The sequence below is a fragment of the Dendropsophus ebraccatus genome, chromosome 9 (assembly GCF_027789765.1).
Source record: "Dendropsophus ebraccatus isolate aDenEbr1 chromosome 9, aDenEbr1.pat, whole genome shotgun sequence".
NCBI classification, from domain to species: Eukaryota; Metazoa; Chordata; class Amphibia; order Anura; family Hylidae; genus Dendropsophus; species Dendropsophus ebraccatus.
This window is the reverse complement of record NC_091462.1, coordinates 9,045,396-9,063,074: the sequence shown is the minus strand read 5'-3', so window position 1 is coordinate 9,063,074 and position 17,679 is coordinate 9,045,396. Positions and strand designations below refer to the sequence as shown.

The window sequence follows — 17,679 nt, the reverse complement described above, 5'->3', positions numbered from 1 at the left end:
GCGAAAGTGCAGCTTCTCAGTGTCCATCGCTCCCTGAATACGTAACACGGTCATTCGGTCACCTGCCAGCCCGGAGCGCAGCTCTGAGGCTAATATGGTGGCAACAGGGAATCCGCAGCTTCTTCGTGTCCATTGCTCCGCAGTAACGTACCACGGTCGATCTGTTTACATGTGTGCTTGGCCCTCTGTTCTGAGGCTAATATGGCGGCTACGCTCCCCGTATACGTAACACGGTTCAGCAGGTGACATGCGGGCCCGGACCTCTGCTCTGAGGCTAATATGGCGGCCGCGAGGAACGCACAGCTTTTCCATCTCCATCGCTCCCCGTATACGTAACACTGTTCATCAGGTGACATGCGGGCACGGCCCTCTGCTCTGAGGCTAATATGGCGGCCGCGAGGAACGCGCAGCTTTTCCATCTCCATCGCTCCCCGTATACGTAACACGGTTCATCAGGTGACATGCGGGCCCGGACCTCTGCTCTGAGGCTAATATGGCGGCCGCGAGGAACGCGCAGCTTTTCCATCTCCATCGCTCCCCGTATACGTAACACTGTTCATCAGGTGACATGCGGGCACGGCCCTCTGCTCTGAGGCTAATATGGTGGCTGTGAGGAACGTGCAACTTCTCCGGATATGTAACACGGTTCATGAGGTCACACGCCGGCCCGGAGCGCAGCTCTGAGGCTTTTCACGTGTCTGAGCTCAGAACCAGATTAATAACCATAATCCGGAGAATTAGGTGCCAGCGGCTCAGTGAACCGGTTCTGTCCCGTCCGCCTCGGTATCACTGACCCACCTACAATGATGGGGGTGATTGTATCCAGCACCTATATACTCCAGGCATCGGGGGGGGGGGGGTCGCAGACAAGATATGCTTCCTGCACATGGCCGACCCCCATTATGTTGTATCACACATTGCTCTCCTCTCCTCAGGTGTCCTTGGTGGGCTTCCTCTTTCTGCTGGGTCTCTACATCTCTTCGTTGGCCTCCTGTATGGGGGGTCTGTACGGTGCTCCCAGAATCCTTCAGTGCATCGCTCAGGAGAAGGTCATCCCCATCCTGTCATTCCTGGGCCATGGGGTAAGTGTAATGTCCCCCCATATGGGGGGGGGGGATAGGGCAGGAGTCATCACTTATATCCACCCAGCAGACTATAATCACAGGGAGCCCTGCTGCTTCAGTGTCTGCACAGAGGGCTTATTACAGTTTGCAGCAGAATAGTGAGTGCAGCTCTGGAGTATAATACAGTCTGTAACTTAGGATCAGTAATGTAATGTATGTACACAGTGACCCCACCAGCAGAATAGTGAGTGCAGCTCTGGAGTATAATACAGGATGTAACTCAGGATCAGTAATGTAATGTATGTACACAGTGACCTCACAAACAGAATAGTGAGCACAGCTCTGGAGTATAATACAGGATGTAACTCAGGATCAGTAATGTAATGTATATACACAGTGACCCCACCAGCAGAATAGTGAGTGCAGCTCTGGGGTATAATACAGGATGTAACTTAGGATCAGTAATGTAATGTATGTACATAGTGACCCCACCAGCAGAATAGTGATCGCTGCTCTGGGGTATGATACAGGATGTAACTCAGGATCAGTAATGTAATGTATGTACACAGTGACCCCACCAGCAGAATAGTGAGTACAGCTCTGGAGTATAATACAGTCTGCCTTCAGTGTTTCAGGGACTAGGAGTAGTATATAGAGCTCTGCGCTTGCTGGATATTGTATATTTTTACCGTCCGGTGATTAGCGGGTGAAGTGTTAATGACGAGTCCTGAGTGTCCGTCCTGTAATTCTTCTGATTAGCGGGATTATTGTCTTGGCGGCATTTGCTCCTCATTACAGCTAATGTTCTGGGTCACATGACGCAGTCTGGTTCAGCCAGTAATTATCAGCTGATTACAGAGCTAATCACTGTCCTCTCCACAATCCACATACTGCACAGATGCTGCATAATAGTCGCCATGTCCGCCAGCTCGGCACTGCAAGAGGATTACTGATCTGCTGCGTGTAGAGGAGACAATATTATATCATAACATGCCTGGAGTGTGAGCTGACATCATGTACTATGCTCCAGAGCTGCACTCATTATTCTGCTGTAACATTATGTCTTATCCCCCAGTCACCTCCAGAGCTGCACTCATTATTCTGCTGTTACATTATGTCTTATCCCCCAGTCACCTCCAGAGCAGCACTCACAATTCTGCTATTAAACCATGTCTTATCCTCCAGAGCGGCACTCGCAATTCTGCTATTACATTGTGTTTTATCCTCCAGAGCTGCACTCACTATTCTGCGGTTACATCACATCTTATACCCCAATCTCCTCCAGAGCTGCACCCACTATTCTGCTGCTACATCATGTCTTATCCTCCAAAGCTGCACTCACTATTCTGCTGCTACATTATGTCTTATCCTCCAAAGTAACACTCACAATTCTGCTATTTCATCATGTCTTATCCTCCAGAGCTGCACTCACTATTCTGCTATTACATCATGTCGTTAATCACCTCTAAAGCTGCAGTAGCTGGGAATATATTAAATGTCTATACAGCGCCCAACGCAAACACTACATCTTCTACAATGAACCACAATAGAAGGTGATATGTGTCGTCAATGAACCACTGAACTGAATTGTGAGTGCAGCTCTGAATGTGCCTGGAGTATGAGCAATGAAGTTATGATATGTTCTTCTAAAATTACCCTGTGTCATTGATCGGATGATCGGCTTTATTTGCTTATTGACCCGATATTGGTCTGACACGCCATATTGTCTGACTGGTCGCCATGTGGCTGCAGGAAAGATGGCGCCTGGTTCTTTTCTTCTGAAGAAGTAGTGGTTATCATCTTCTGATATGTCTGTAGGCCTGAAGAGCTTCATACATCTCTGTTAGAATGTGTTATAATATCAGTGTAATCATTGGCCATCTGATTAATATCCGCCATCTTGTTTCTTCTCTAGAGAGGGCCTAACAAGACTCCGGTGGCTGCCATCTTCCTGACCGGACTCCTCACAATGGCCTTCGTCTTCATTGGCCAAGTGAACATCTTGGCCCCTATTGTCACCATAAACTTCATGCTGACGTACAGCACCGTAGACTATTCCTACTTCTCGGTGACCATGAGTTACGAGCTGCAGTGCTCCCGCAGGAAGGTCGGCAGAGTCTCCTCCAGGACACCTGGACCTTTACAGCCGCTCATCCTGGATAAGTCCACCAGTTATGGCTCCAATGGGACCCTGCTGGAATTCACCAAAGACATGGACCAAATCTTCAAGCCGGGTCATGTGGACACAGCCGACAGCACCAAGATCCAGGACAAAGAGCAGAAGAAGTTTATAAAGCTGAAGAAATCTCGAAAACCGGCTAAGCAGACCCTTCAGGACAGTTTCCAGCTGGACCTGCAGCAGAACCAGGACCGGGAGAGCAAGGCGAACACTGATGTAGAGGCGACCTCCACTGAGCCGGAGGCCAGGGTGGGCAGTGATGTACTGGTGGCCTCCACCGAGATGGACAGCAGGATGAGCACTGACCTCGAGGTGACCACCACCCAGCCGGGGAGCGGCCTTAGCCAGGACCGGACCGATAGTCCAGAACTAACAGAACAAAGTGACGAGACTGAGGATTTGGAGCGAACAGGAGACCGAGAGCAGCTTGTGATTGATGGCCATCAGTCTGAAGCTGACAGGGACGGTAAGTTCTGACAAATATTCAATATTTCCCATCTTTCATTTAAGCGTATTAATGGGTTAATGTTTCAAAAGTTTTTTCTAAAGTTCCTGCATGAGCCTAACAGGTTTGTAAATCACTTCATTTACCAAAATGACTCTTTACTCCAGAAACAAAGTGCTCTAAGTCGTAGTCACTCGGTGTCTCCTTTCTCTGTAATCTGCTTTTTGCTGCCTGTTGTCTGGGGAAATCTGTCTTTGGTAACAGATAGAAAAAAGCAAAAATTGGCAGCACTGCTGTAGGTTGAGCGCTGCATGTGGCTAAAGTACAGATAAAAAGCAAAAAGTACAGCAGAGGCATTGGAGTGCTGCCAGCCTGCCAATTTTTGCATTTTTCTGTTGTATGTGGGGGGTGGCTACCTCCTGTTAGCTTGCACTCCACCCATGTACTATAAATAGAAATTATTCGGCTCCTATATGCCCATTGTTGGCTTATTGTTAGCCCAGGAGAGGCCGTTGCTAGTGTGAGAATACTAGAATAACACCATGTCTCTGAGGACACCTTGGCATGGTGAAATGGTACACTCTGTTTAATCAAATAGTTTGCTAAGATCCTCATCTATAGAGCAGGTTTTTATCTTGTGTACAACAGAGGGGGGTATATATACGGTAAGCGCTTGCACCTGTAGGTTGCTGTTGAACTTTTTGCTTTTTGGTAACAGATAGAGCAGGAAGAAATTAAAGTAAGTGGGGTGGGGCTTAGCATGTGCTATGGACAGGAGAGAGAGAGTCTAAGAAATTCTATGGCCCGGCCATAGAATGGTGTCTATGGAGCCGGTGGATATGCGTGCTGCTGTGAACGGGTACAAGCCATGGAATCCGCCGGAACTTCTCCGCGTGGATTCCGTAGTTTGAACCTACCCTTCTAGATTTTTTTCTTGTTCTTTAGAGCCAAATATTAAAATTTTATTTTCTCTATTCAGATACTCTGTATGCTTTTTATTAAATTTTTTGTACATTATTATGGGGGCAGCCATCCTGCTTTTGCTGCAGCAAGCCCCAGAGACATAGGAAACAGTAGAGTTTTAGATTTTTATTATATATAGATATATATATATAATATATATATATATATATATTATATATATAATGCACCACTACTTTTACACAAAGTGATGCCTGCACGAGGGGCCGCCATGTTTCATAGTGTCCGTGTATCATAGTGTGCCGGCAACAATCAAAGTACTTGTTTGTTTGTCGTCTATCGCATCTTTTTGAGCTGACCATAAAATTATTGTTAATTGCTGGCAAATCTTTGGGTGTATGTAGATAACGACTATCATTTCGTGTCCTATGATGAATGATTTCAGGACGTTCCCAAAAGGGCTTGTTTGAAATCGTTTATCGTTAATTGGTGTGAAAAAGTGAAAAATCTGTCTAATAGGACCCTATGGAGAGGCTGAGCTCTGAACATCAGCTCTTGTGATTAGTGGATCGTGTGTTATTTATATTCTAGGGACACTGTCACCTCTTACTTTTGCTTTTTTTATTGGACAACAGTGTCACCTGGGCGGGGCATGGCGGCAGTTAAGCCCCATCTCCTGGCTGGGGGGCTGCCCAACTGCCATGAAGCCCCACCCACGTGAAACTGTCCACCAATGAAATTAAGCGATTTTAGAGCAGATTGAAAACGAGGACAATTTTTTTACAGGTATATATCAAATGTGCAGCATCTAAGCTTGTGGATGGTGCGGATAACCACCTATAGACTAAGGAGGGTGACCGTATCACTTTAATGTCATCCCATATGTGATAAAGAGGAGACTGCTGAGAAGCTGCTGTATGTCCTGCAGGAAGTGGTGTATTCTACCAGTCTGACACAGTGCTCTCTGCTGCCACCTCTGTCCATGTCAGGAACTGTCCAGAACAGCAGCAAATCCCCATAGAAACCTCTCCTGCTCTGGACAGTTCCTGACATGGACACAGGTGGCAGCAGAGAGCACTGTGTCAGACTGGAGAGAATACACCACTTCCTTTAGGACATACAACAGCTGATAGTACTGGAAGACTGGAGATTTTTTAATAGAAGTAAATTACAAATCTCTGTCACTTTCTGGCACCTGTCAATTTGAAATAAATTTTTTTAGTGAACTACCTTAAGTAATTTACAAACCTATATAACCTTCTGACATCAGCTGATTTGAAAACAATCTCTGCTTCGCCAGTGTTATAATGACTTTTCTTCTTTCAGAGTCCAACACAAAACAAAAAGTTCCAGAGTTTGAAATCCAGAGTCTGTCAACATCATTCTACAGCAAACTGTGCAACCACTGGGTGTCATTTATAGGGGTGAGTGCCTGGGTGTGATCACTGGGTGTAGGCTATAGGGGTGAGTGCCTGTGTGTGATCACTGGGTGTAGGCTATAGGGGTGAGTGCCTGTGTGTGATCACTGGGTGTAGTCTATAGGGGGGAGGGCCGTGTGTGATCACTGGGTGTAGTCTATAGGATTGAGTGCCTGTGTGTGATCACTGGATGTAGTTTATAGGGGTGAGTGCCGTGTGTGATCACTGGGTGTAGTTTATAGGGGTGAGTGCCTGGGTGTAGTCTATAGGAGTCAGTGCCCGTGTGTGATCACTGGGTGTAGTCTATAGGGGTAAGTGTCCGTGTATGATTACTGGGTGTAGTCTATATGGGTGAGTGTGTGTGTGTGTGTGTGATCATCAGGTGTAGGCCATAAGGGTGAGTGCCCCTGTGTGATTACTGGGTGTAGTCTATAGGAGTGAGTGCTTGTGTGTGATCACTGGGTGTAGTCTTAAGGGGTGTACACTTGGCACAGTTTGACCCTGTACTGGTTTGGGTATTAACCTGTTGCCTCCCTCCTCCAGGCCATCATCTCCATCATCATCATGTTTGTAATCCAGTGGATCTATGCTCTGGCGAATATTGGTGTTGCGGTTCTGTTATACTTTTATATCGGCCGGGTGAGCCCGGGACTGAATCCAGGTCAGTGTTGTGTGGGACAGGACACGTTGTTTATAACGGGTGGGGATGTAGTGGCCTCCATTATAGCGGCGACCCCCAGGGTTCCCAGATCTCTTGAGTGCTCTTGCTTCTCATTTCAGGGGCAGCTGCAAACTTCAGCTTCTTCGCCTGGATCCGTCTTTTGGCTGCAACAACATTTAGGTTTGTGTTCGTTGTCGGATTTGATCCAGAGATGTGAATCTGGTATAAAATGGCGGTGGGGGAAGATGTCAGCGGGGTGACCCCAGGATTGCCTTTATTTTTTATTGTCACTAACTTTCTGCTCATTCCCGTCTGGCTGCAGGAAGAAGCCCCCGCAGGAGCAGTATGTGGTGACTCCGACCTTCGCTCACGTCGGGATGGAAACTACACAGTTAACACAGGAGAACGCAGACTTTGCCTCTCGCGGACGCTTCCACCATTCCTCTGTTATCAGCCAGGGGCAGTTTGTTAACCAGTTTAACTAGAGTGGGGGCCATCTCTGAGAGTCTGGACCCAGGAACCGGACATTGTGATGTGTGGGGGCCGTTGAGGCATCGTCAGGCGGAGGTGTCGATCACTCCTGCTCACAGTGACTGCTTATTGTAGGCCTGTGCTATAAAGGGCTGCGTACCGCGGCTCCACCACGTGGATGTCAGGGATCCCCCAACGCTGGAGATGACTGCATCATTTACTGGGACTCTATGTGATGTCTCTGGCTGGGGCTGTCATTGCAGGTCAAATAAATTATTGAACCCGATGGGACTGGATCAGAGGGTTAAAAACGTCCTCCTTCTGTTAAAAAATCTCACGTCTTCTAGTATTTATCAGCTACTGTATGTCCTGCAGGAGAGGTTTTCTTTTCAATCTTTATTGAAGTTTTTTAGTTTTTACAACAATACAGAAAGAAAAGAGGGGGGAAGGGGTCGGGACCCCATTATAGATTCCAGTTCAGCTGCTATATGTCCTGCAGGAAGTGTTATTTTTTTCAGTCTAGAGAGCAGGAGAGGTTTTCTATGGGGATTTGCTACTACTCTTGACAGTGCCTGACATGGACAGAGATGGCAGCAGAGAGCACTGTCAGACTGGAGAGAATACACCACTTCCTGCAGGACATACAGCAGCTGAAAGTAGTGGAAGACTTGAGATTTTTTAATAGAAGTAAATTTAAAATCTCTGGCACTTGCTGGGACCAGTTGATTTGAAAGATTTTTTTTTTTTTTGGCTAACAACCCCTGTAATGGAATCTCATATCTGGGGACACATAGGACCTGACGTAAGGAGGTACACGGGGCCTAGAGCGGAGGGGGACATAAGTTCTGAGTCAGTAGTAAATTGCTACAACTCCATCCCCTTCTGTCCTGTCCCTTGGTTAAATCTTCTGCCGTATCTTGCAGTCATGGTGCCTCCATTCATGTAGAGATCTTAAAAACTGTGAAGAATTGAAGCTCCAATTCTAGAAGCTTGTGGTATTATAGTATTATAGGAATGGCGTCCTCTCCACCTGCCGCAGTGTCTGGGGTCCGCACCGCTCCAGGGTGACACGTCTGCTCTGATTGTCGATTGTTGTGTTGATTCCTCCCTTCCTGGGATGACGGTCCCACCCAGTAGCAGAATGTCAGGAAAAGACCTTTTACACAGATTCTGCCGAGTCTGGAATGTTCTGCGTCTCCCGGCGTCTCCTGCGTTACGGCTAACAATACACAAGACGCGGCCAGTTACCGACATATTGTATATAAGTGGAATACTGCGACAGGAAAGTGGAATGTGTATGTTGGTGGATGAGTAATGGAGTAACATATGAGCGAAGCGCCAGTCTAAAGCTGTGAGCAGGAGCCATGTACGGCAGCTGGCATCCCCCTCAGGAGCTGCCGCAGAAGGCTGAGAGCCCCGGTGGAGTGTTTGGACGCGTTCACACGCTGCAGACATTTCTGTACTTACTTATTATCTACAGCAGGTGCAGGATAACTAAGCCTTATAATAGGGTCATAGGGTTCACCAAATATGTTTTTTTCTTTCAAATCAACTGGTGTCAGAGATTTGTAATTTACTTCTATTAAAAAAATCTCCAGTCTTCCAGTACTTATCAGCCGCTGTATGTCCTGCAGGAAGTGGTGTATTCTCTCCAGTCTAACACAGTGCTCTCTGCTGCCACCTCTGTCCATGTCAGGAACTGTCCCAGAGCAGGAGAGGTTTTCTATGGGGATTTGCTGCTTCTCTGGACAGTTCCTGACATGGACAGAGGTGGCAGCAGAGAGCACTGTGGGGGGGAACATAAAGAAAGTACACTTACAGGACCTCGTGCCTGCGCTGCACCGTATCCACGTGCTCCCGTACCCTGGCTTTGGATTACGCCACAACAGGGTGGGATTTAGCCTGCTCAGCCAATCGGTGACCGCAGTGATGTCCCGTCCTTGTCCCTGACTGGCTGAGTGGGGTATCTGCAGCCGGGTTGGGATGTAGCAGAAGGGGAGATATGAAGACTGGCAGTGAGGGGTCCAGGAGCGCACCCCACCCCCTGCCCAAAATGATTACCAAAACTGAGACTGGTGGCCATAAAGACCAAGGTTATATATAGAGAGATATAAGGGGAAGCCGAAGAACGCCATCCCAACACTGAACTGGGGGGTGGCAGCATCATGTTGTGGGGGAAATTTCACAAAATACACGTAGAAAGGAAAATGAGGTGGAAATACTGAAGCCAAGATGTCAGCCAGGAAGATACAACTTGGATGGAAATAACATAAAAGGGGAAATTACAGCAAAATTTTATTTTTAATAAGTTGCTGTGAAGCTGTAAAAAAGCAGCCAGTGATGAGATGACTCCGGTCATGAGCTATCACAGCATTCAAACTGCTTTATGTCACATCCCTGGTGGCCTAGTAGGACCGCTCCGGGGTTGTCGTGGTAGCTTGAGGCCTTTATTAGGATCCATTCACACTACAGAATTTCTGCACTAATTCCATAGTGTGACTGGACCCTTAGACTTCGTGGCTGCTGTGACTGAGCTTCAAAAACTGTCTGAGAAGCAGCTTGTTCTATTAGAGTACCTGTCTAATAGATCAATGCAAGGCACATATATTGCATTGATCGATCTACATAAGGAACACAAATTTGCTGTATAAATGTTTCCTTGGGGTACAATCGCCTTTCCCTACTAGAATACAACCCCCTGCTTTTTTTTCCTCTTTAAGGGGTACTTCACCAAAAATGTTTTCTTTCAAATTGACTAGTGCCAGAAAGTGCCGGTGATTTGTAATTTACTACAGTCCAGAGCAGCAGCAGATCCCCATAAAAAACCTCTCCTGCTCTGCACAGTTCCTGACATGGACAGAGGGTGGCAGCAGAGAGCACTGTGTCAGACTGGAGAGAATAAACCACTTCCTGCAGGACATACAGCAGCTGATAAGTACTGGAAGACTGAAGATTTTTATATAGAAGTAAATTACAAATCCCTGGCACCAGTTGATTTGAAAGAAAAAAAAAGATGAACAACCCCTTTAATTAAATATATATATATATATATTATATATATATATATATATATAGTATTGCCATATGCAGAAATTATTGTTTATTCGGCATGGCGTAAACAAAACCAGCCCAAGACCGTTCCTTAGTGGTCAAAATGTGTCGATATGCCTGTAATCATACTAATCTGAAGAATAAAGATTAGATATTTGACGGAACTATAGAGAAGTCCAATTGGTTACGGAAATCCTCATATGGCTCCATCAACGAACAAAATAAAGAACTATGGCTCTAAAAATGTGAGGAGGGAGAAACAACAATGCAAACCATTAAATGGTTTAACGAACACTGGTGCAGGACAAGATACCTATGCTGGAGCTATACTGGAAGCAGAGGCTCGTTGTTAGGGGTGGGTCTGTCCCCTTGGTGTTGCCTATAGATGGCTCACCGTTGGGGAGGCTCTGTCCCCTATAGATGGCTCAATGTTAGGGGCAGCACTGTCCTCAGTGTTCCCTATAGATGGCTCGTGTTGGGGGTGGCTCTGTCGCCTTGGTATCCCCTATAGATGGCTCTGTCCCCTATGGATGGATCAGTGTTGGGGGTGGTCTGTCCCCACAGTGACCTTTAAAGATGGCTCGGTGTTGGGGGAGGTTGTGTCCCCTATAGAAGGCTCAGTGTCAGGGGTGGCTCTGTCCCCTCAGTGTCCCCTATAAATGGCTCAGTATTGGGAGTGGCTCTGTCCCCTATAGATGGCTCAGTGCTGGAGGGTGGCTCTGTCCCCTATAGATGGCTAAATGTTGAGGGTGGCTCTGTCCCCCTGGTGTCCCCTAAAGATGGGTCAGTTTTGGGAGATACCCTGTCCCGTTGATGACTCCTATACATTGCTCCGTGTTGGGGGCGGCCCTGCCCCCTATACATGGCTCAGTTTTGGGGGCAGCTCGGTCCCCCTGGTGTCCCCTATAGATGGCTCAGTGTTTAGGGGTGGCTCTCTCCCCACGGTGACCTCTATAGATGGCTCGGTGTTGGGGGTGTCTTTCCCCTCAGTGTCCCCTATAGATGGCTCGGTTTTGGGGGCAGCTCGGTCCCCCTGGTGTCCGCTATAGATGGCTCAGTGTTGGGGGTGGGTCTGTCCCCTAGGTGTTGCCTATAGATGGCTCACCGTTGGGGAGGCTCTGTCCCCTATAGATGGCTCGTGTTGGGGGTGGCTCTGTCGCCTTGGTATCCCCTATAGATGGCTCATTGTCCCCTATAGATGGCTCTGTGTTGGGGGCGGTTCTATCCCCTATTGTCCCCTATAGATGTCTCGGTGTTGGGGGCGACTCTGTCCCCTGTTGTTCCCTATAGATGCCTCAGTGTTGGGGGCCGCTCTGTCCCCTTGTGTCCCCTATAGATGCCTCAGTGTTGGGGGCCGCTCTGTCCCCTTGTGTCCCCTATAGATGTCTTGGTGTTGGGGGCGGCTCTGTCCCTCAGTGTCCCCTATAGGTGTCTCGGTATTGGGGGAGGCTCTATCCCCTGTTATCCCCTATAGATATTTCGGTGTTGGGGGCAGCTCTGTCCCCTGTTGTCCACTATAGATCTCTTGGTGTTGGGGGCGGCTCTATCCCCTGTGGTCCCCTATAGATATCTCGGTGTCGGGGGCGGCTCTGTTCCCCGGTGTCCCCTATAGATGTCTCGGTGTTGGGGACGGCTCTATCTCCTGTTGTCCCCTATAAAAGTCTCGGTGTTGGGGGTGTCTCTATCCCCTGTTGTCCCCTATAGATGTCTCGGTGTTGGGGACGGCTCTGTCCTCTGTTGTCCCCTATAGATATCTCGGTGTTGGGGGCAGCTCTGTCCCCTTGTGTCCCCTATAGATGTCTTGGTGTTGGGGGCGTCTCTGTCCCCTATAGATGTCTCGGTGTTGGGGGTGGCTCTATCCCCTGTTGTCCCCTATGGATGTCTCGGTGTTGGGGGCGGCTCTGTTCCCTGTTGTCCCCTATAGATGTCTCGTGTTGGGGGCGACTGTGTCCCCCGGTGTCCCCAATAGATTTCTTGGTGTTGGGGGCGGCTCTGTCCCCCGGTGTCCCCTATAGATGTCTCGGTGTTGGGGGCGGCTCTATCCCCCATTGTCCCCTATAGATGGCTCTGTGTTGGGGGTGGCTCTATCCACTGTTGTCCCCTATAGATATCTATGTGTTGGGGGCGGCTCTGTCCCCTATAGATGGCTCAGTGTTGGGGGCGGCTCTATCCCCTGTTGTCCCCTATAGATATCTCGATGTTGGGGGCAGCTCTGTCTCCTTGTGTCCCCTATAGATGTCTTGGTGTTTGGGGCGGCTCTGTCCCCTATACATATCTCGGTGTTAGGGGCAGCTCTGTCCCCCAGTGTCCCCTATAGATGTCTCGGTGTTGGGGGCGGCTCTGTTCCCCGGTGTCCCCTATGGATGGCTCAGTGTTGGGGGCGGCTCTGTCCCTCAGTGTCCCCATACATTTCCCGGTGTTGGGGGCGGGTCTGTCCCCCGGTGTCCCCTATACATATCCCGGTGTTGTGGGCGGCTCTGTCCCCCGGTGTCCCCTATACATATCCCGGTGTTGGGGGCGGCTCTGTCCCTCAGTGTCCCCTATAGATTTGTTGGTGTTGGGGGCGGCTCTGTCCCCCGGTGTCCCCTATACATATCCCGGTGTTGGGGACGGCTCTGTCCCCAGGTGTCCCCTATGGATGTCTCCAGTGTTGGGGACGGCTCTGTCCCCCGGTGTACCCTATGGATGTCTCGGTGTTGCGGGCGGCTCTGTCCCCCAGTGTCCCCTATGGATGTCTCGGTGTTGGGGGCGGCTCTGTCCCCCGTGTCCCCATACATATCTCGGTGTTGGGGTCGGCTCTGTCCCCCAGGGTCCCCTATGGATGTCTCCGTGTTTGGGGCAACTCTGTCCCCCGGTGTCCTCTATACATATCTCGGTTTTGGGGGCGGCTCTGTCCCCGTTGTCGCCTATGGATGTGTCGGTGTTGGGGGCGGCTCTGTCCCCCGGCGTCCCCTATACATATCCTGGTATTAGGGGCGGCTCTGTCCCCCGGTGTCCCCATACATATCTCGGTGTTGGGGGCGGCTCTGTCCCCCGGTGTCCCCATACATATCTCGGTGTTGGGGGCGGCTCTGTCCCCCGGTGTCCCCATACATATCTCGGTGTTGGGGGCGGCTCTGTCCCCCGGTGTCCCCTATAAATATCTCGGTTTTTGGGGGCGGCTCTGTCCCCGTTGTCCCCTATACATATCCTGGTGTTGGGGGCGGCTCTGTCCCCCGGTGTCCCCTATACATATCCTGGTGTTGGGGGCAGCTCTGTCCCACGGTGTCCCCATACATATCTCGGTGTTGGGGGCGGCTCTGTCCCACGGTGTCCCCATACATATCTCGGTGTTAAGGGCGGCTCTGTCCCCCGATGTCCCCATACATATCTCGGTGTTGGTGTCCCCTATGGATGTCTCCGTGTTGGGGACGGCTCTGTCCCCCGGTGTCCCCTATACATATCCCGGTGTTGGGGGCGGCTCTGTCCCCCGGTGTCCCCTATACATATCCCCGTGTTGGGGGCGGCTCTGTCCCCCGGTGTCCCCTATGGATGTCCCGGTCTTGGGGGCGGCTCTGTCCCCCGGTGTACCCTATGGATGTCTCCGTGTTGGGGGCGGCTCTGTCCCCCGTGTCCCCTATACATATATCGGTGTTGGGGGCGGCTCTGTCCCCCGGTGTCCCCTATACATATCCCCGTGTTGGGGGCGGTTCTGTCCCCCGGTGTCCCCTATGGATGTCTCGGTGTTGGGGGCAGCTGTCCCCGGTGTCCCCTATGGATGTTTCGGTGTTGGGGGCGGCTCTGACCCCGGTGTCCCCTATACATATCCCGGTGTTACGGGCAGCTCTGTCCCCGGTGTCCCCTCTAGATGTTTCGGGGTTGGAGGTGGCTCTGTCCCCCGGTGTCCCCTATACATATCCCGGTGTTGGGGGCGGCTCTGTCCCCTGGTGTCCCCTCTAGATGTCCTGGTGTTGGAGGCGGCTCTGTCCCCCGTTGTCCCCTATACATATCCCGGTGTTGGGGGCGGCTCTGTCCCCCCGGTGTCCCCTATACATATCCCGGTGTTGGGGGCGGCTCTGTCCCCCGGTGTCCCCTATACATATCCCTGTGTTGGGGGCGGCTCTGTCCCCCGGTGTCCCCTATGGATGTGTCGGTGTTGGGGGCAGCTCTGTCCCTCAGTGTCCCCTATACATATCCCGGTGTTGGGGGCGGCTCTGTCCCCCGGTGTCCCCTATACATATCCCGGTGTTGGGGGCGGCTCTGTCCCTCGGTGTCCCCGGTGTTGGGGGCGGCTCTGTCCCCCGGTGTCCCCGGTGTTGGGGGCGGCTCTGTCCCCCGGTGTCCCCTATAGATGTCTCCGGTGTTGGGGGCGGCTCTGTCCCCCGGTGTCCCCGGTGTTGGGGGCGGCTCTGTCCCCCGGTGTCCCCATACATATCCCGGTGTTGGGGGCGGCTCTGTCCCCCGGTGTCCCCGGTGTTGGGGGCGGCTCTGTCCCCCGGTGTCCCCTATAGATGTCCCCGGTGTTGGGGGCGGCTCTGTCCCCCGGTGTCCCCTATACATATCCCGGTGTTGGGGGCGGCTCTGTCCCCCGGTGTCCCCGGTGTTGGGGGCGGCTCTGTCCCCTGGTGTCCCCGGTGTTGGGGGCGGCTCTGTCCCCCGGTGTCCCCATACATATCCCGGTGTTGGGGGCGGCTCTGTCCCCCGGTGTTGGGGGCGGCTCTGTCCCCCGGTGTCCCCTATAGATGTCCCCGGTGTTGGGGGCGGCTCTGTCCCCCGGTGTCCCCTATACATATCCCGGTGTTGGGGGCGGCTCTGTCCCCCGGTGTCCCCGGTGTTGGGGGCGGCTCTGTCCCCCGGTGTCCCCGGTGTTGGGGGCGGCTCTGTCCCCCGGTGTCCCCTATAGATGTCTCCGGTGTTGGGGGCGGCTCTGTCCCCCGGTGTTGGGGGCGCTCTGTCCCCTGGTGGTCCCCTATACATATCCCGGTGTTGGGGGCGGCTCTGTCCCCCGGTGTCCCCTATAGATGTCTCCCGGTGTTGGGGGCGGCTCTGTCCCCCGGTGTCTCCGGTGTTGGGGGCGGCTCTGTCCCCCGGTGTCCCCTATAGATGTCTCTGGTGTTGGGGGCGGCTTTGTCCCCTATAGATGTCCCCGGTGTTGGGGGCGGCTCTGTCCCCCGGTGTCCCCGTGGTTGGGGGCGGCTCTGTCCCCGGTGTCCCCATACATATCCCGGTGTTGGGGGGCGGCTCTGTCACCCCGGTGTCCCCGGTGTTGGGGGCGGCTCTGTCCCCCGGTGTCCCTATAGATGTCCCCAGTGTTGGGGCGGCTCTGTCCCCGGTGTCCCCTATACATATCCCGGTGTTGGGGGCGGCTCTGTCCCCCGGTGTCCCCGGTGTTGGGGGCGGCTGTGTCCCCGGTGTTGGGGCGGCTCTGTCCCCGGTGTCCCCTATAGATGTCTCCGGTGTTGGGGCGGCTCTGTCCCCGATGTTGGGGGCGGCTCTGTCCCCCTGGTGTCCCCTATACATATCCCGGTGTTGGGGGCGGCTCTGTCCCCCGGTGTCCCCTATAGATGTCTCCGGTGTTGGGGGCGGCTCTGTCCCCCCGGTGTCTCCGGTGTTGGGGGGCGGCTTCTGTCCCCCGGTGTCCCCTATAGATGTCTCTGGTGTTGGGGGCGGCTCTGTCCCCTATAGATGTCCCCGGTGTTGGGGGCGGCTCTGTCCCCCGGTGTCCCCTATAGATGTCTCCGGTGTTGGGGGCGGCTCTGTCCCCCGGTGTCCCCGGTGTTGGGGGCGGCTCTGTCCCCCGGTGGCCCCGGTGTTGGGGGCGGCTCTGTCCCCCTGGTGTCCCCTATAGATGTCTCCGGTGTTGGGGGCGGCTCTGTCCCCCGATGTTGGGGGCGGCTCTGTCCCCCCGGTGTCCCCTATAGATGTCTCTGGTGTTGGGGGCGGCTCTGTCCCCTATAGATGTCCCCGGTGTTGGGGGCGGCTCTGTCCCCCGGTGTCCCCTATAGATGTCTCCGGTGTTGGGGGCGGCTCTGTCCCCCGGTGTTGGGGGCGGCTCTGTCCCCCGGTGTCCCCGGTGTTGGGGGCGGCTCTGTCCCCCAGTGTCCCCTATAGATGTCTCCGGTGTTGGGGGCGGCTCTGTCCCCCTGGTGTCCCCTATACATATCCCGGTGTTGGGGGCGGCTCTGTCCCCCGGTGTCCCCGGTGTTGGGGGCGGCTGTCCCCGGTGTCCCCTATGGATGTTTCGGTGTTGGGGGCGGCTCTGACCCCGGTGTCCCCTATACATATCCCGGTGTTACGGGCAGCTCTGTCCCCGGTGTCCCCTCTAGATGTTTCGGGGTTGGAGGTGGCTCTGTCCCCCGGTGTCCCCTATACATATCCCGGTGTTGGGGGCGGCTCTGTCCCCTGGTGTCCCCTCTAGATGTCCTGGTGTTGGAGGCGGCTCTGTCCCCCGTTGTCCCCTATACATATCCCGGTGTTGGGGGCGGCTCTGTCCCCCGGTGTCCCCTATCATATCCCGGTGTGTGGGGGCGGGCTCTGTCCCCCGGTGTCCCCTATACCATATCCCCTGTGTTGGGGCGGCTCTGTCCCCCGGTGTCCCCTAGGGATGTGTCGGTGTTGGGGCAGCTCTGTCCCTCAGTGTCCCCTATACATATCCCGGTGTTGGGGGCGGCTCTGTCCCCGGTGTCCCCTATACATATCCCGTTTGGGGGCGGCTCTGTCCCTCGGTGTCCCCGGTGTTGGGGGCGGCTCTGTCCCCCGGTGTCCCCGGTGTTGGGGGCGGCTCTGTCCCCCGGTGTCCCCTATAGATGTCTCCGGTGGTTGGGGGCGGCTCTGTCACCCGGTTGTCCCCGGTGTTGGGGGCGGCTCTGTCCCCCGTGGTCCCCATACATATCCCGGTGTTGGGGGCGGGCTCTGTCCCCGGTGTCCCCGGTTGTTGGGGGCGGCTCTGTCCCCCGGTGTCCCCTATAGATGTCCCCGGTGTTGGGGGCGGCTCTGTCCCCCGGGTCCCCTATACATATCCCGGTGTTGGGGGCGCTCTGTCCCCGGTGTCCCCGGTGTTGGGGGCGGCTCTGTCCCCTGGTGTCCCCGGTGTTGGGGGCGGCTCTGTCCCCCGGTGTCCCCATACATATCCCGGTGTGTGGGGCGGCTCTGTCCCCCGGTGTTGGGGGCGGCTCTGTCCCCGGTGTCCCTATAATGTCCCCGGGTGTTGGGGGCGCTCTGTCCCCGGTGTCCCTATACATATCCCGGTGTTGGGGGCGGCTCTGTCCCCCGGTGTCCCCGGTGTTGGGGGCGGCTCTGTCCCCCGGTGTCCCCGGTGTTGGGGGCGGCTCTGTCCCCCGGTGTCCCCTATAGATGTCTCCGGTGTTGGGGGCGGCTCTGTCCCCCGGTGTTGGGGGCGGCTCTGTCCCCCTGGTGTCCCCTATACATATCCCGGTGTTGGGGGCGGCTCTGTCCCCCGGTGTCCCCTATAGATGTCTCCGGTGTTGGGG

The 17,679-nt window shown here is 53.5% G+C and overlaps 1 protein-coding gene across 1 annotated transcript in view; it reads left to right on the top strand.

Moving 5' to 3' along the window:
- Window positions 1-7,445, top strand: part of SLC12A8 (solute carrier family 12 member 8) — an 18,352-nt gene extending 10,907 nt beyond the window's left edge. The window contains exons 2-7 of the mRNA XM_069984833.1: window positions 936-1,082; window positions 2,980-3,709; window positions 5,936-6,033; window positions 6,571-6,688; window positions 6,808-6,868; window positions 7,011-7,445. Coding sequence (XP_069840934.1) covers window positions 936-1,082; window positions 2,980-3,709; window positions 5,936-6,033; window positions 6,571-6,688; window positions 6,808-6,868; window positions 7,011-7,173 — 1,317 coding nt within the window. The 3' untranslated portion in view covers window positions 7,174-7,445. The remainder of the gene's footprint in view (window positions 1-935; window positions 1,083-2,979; window positions 3,710-5,935; window positions 6,034-6,570; window positions 6,689-6,807; window positions 6,869-7,010) is intronic.
- Window positions 7,446-17,679: the final 10,234 nt, after the last annotated feature.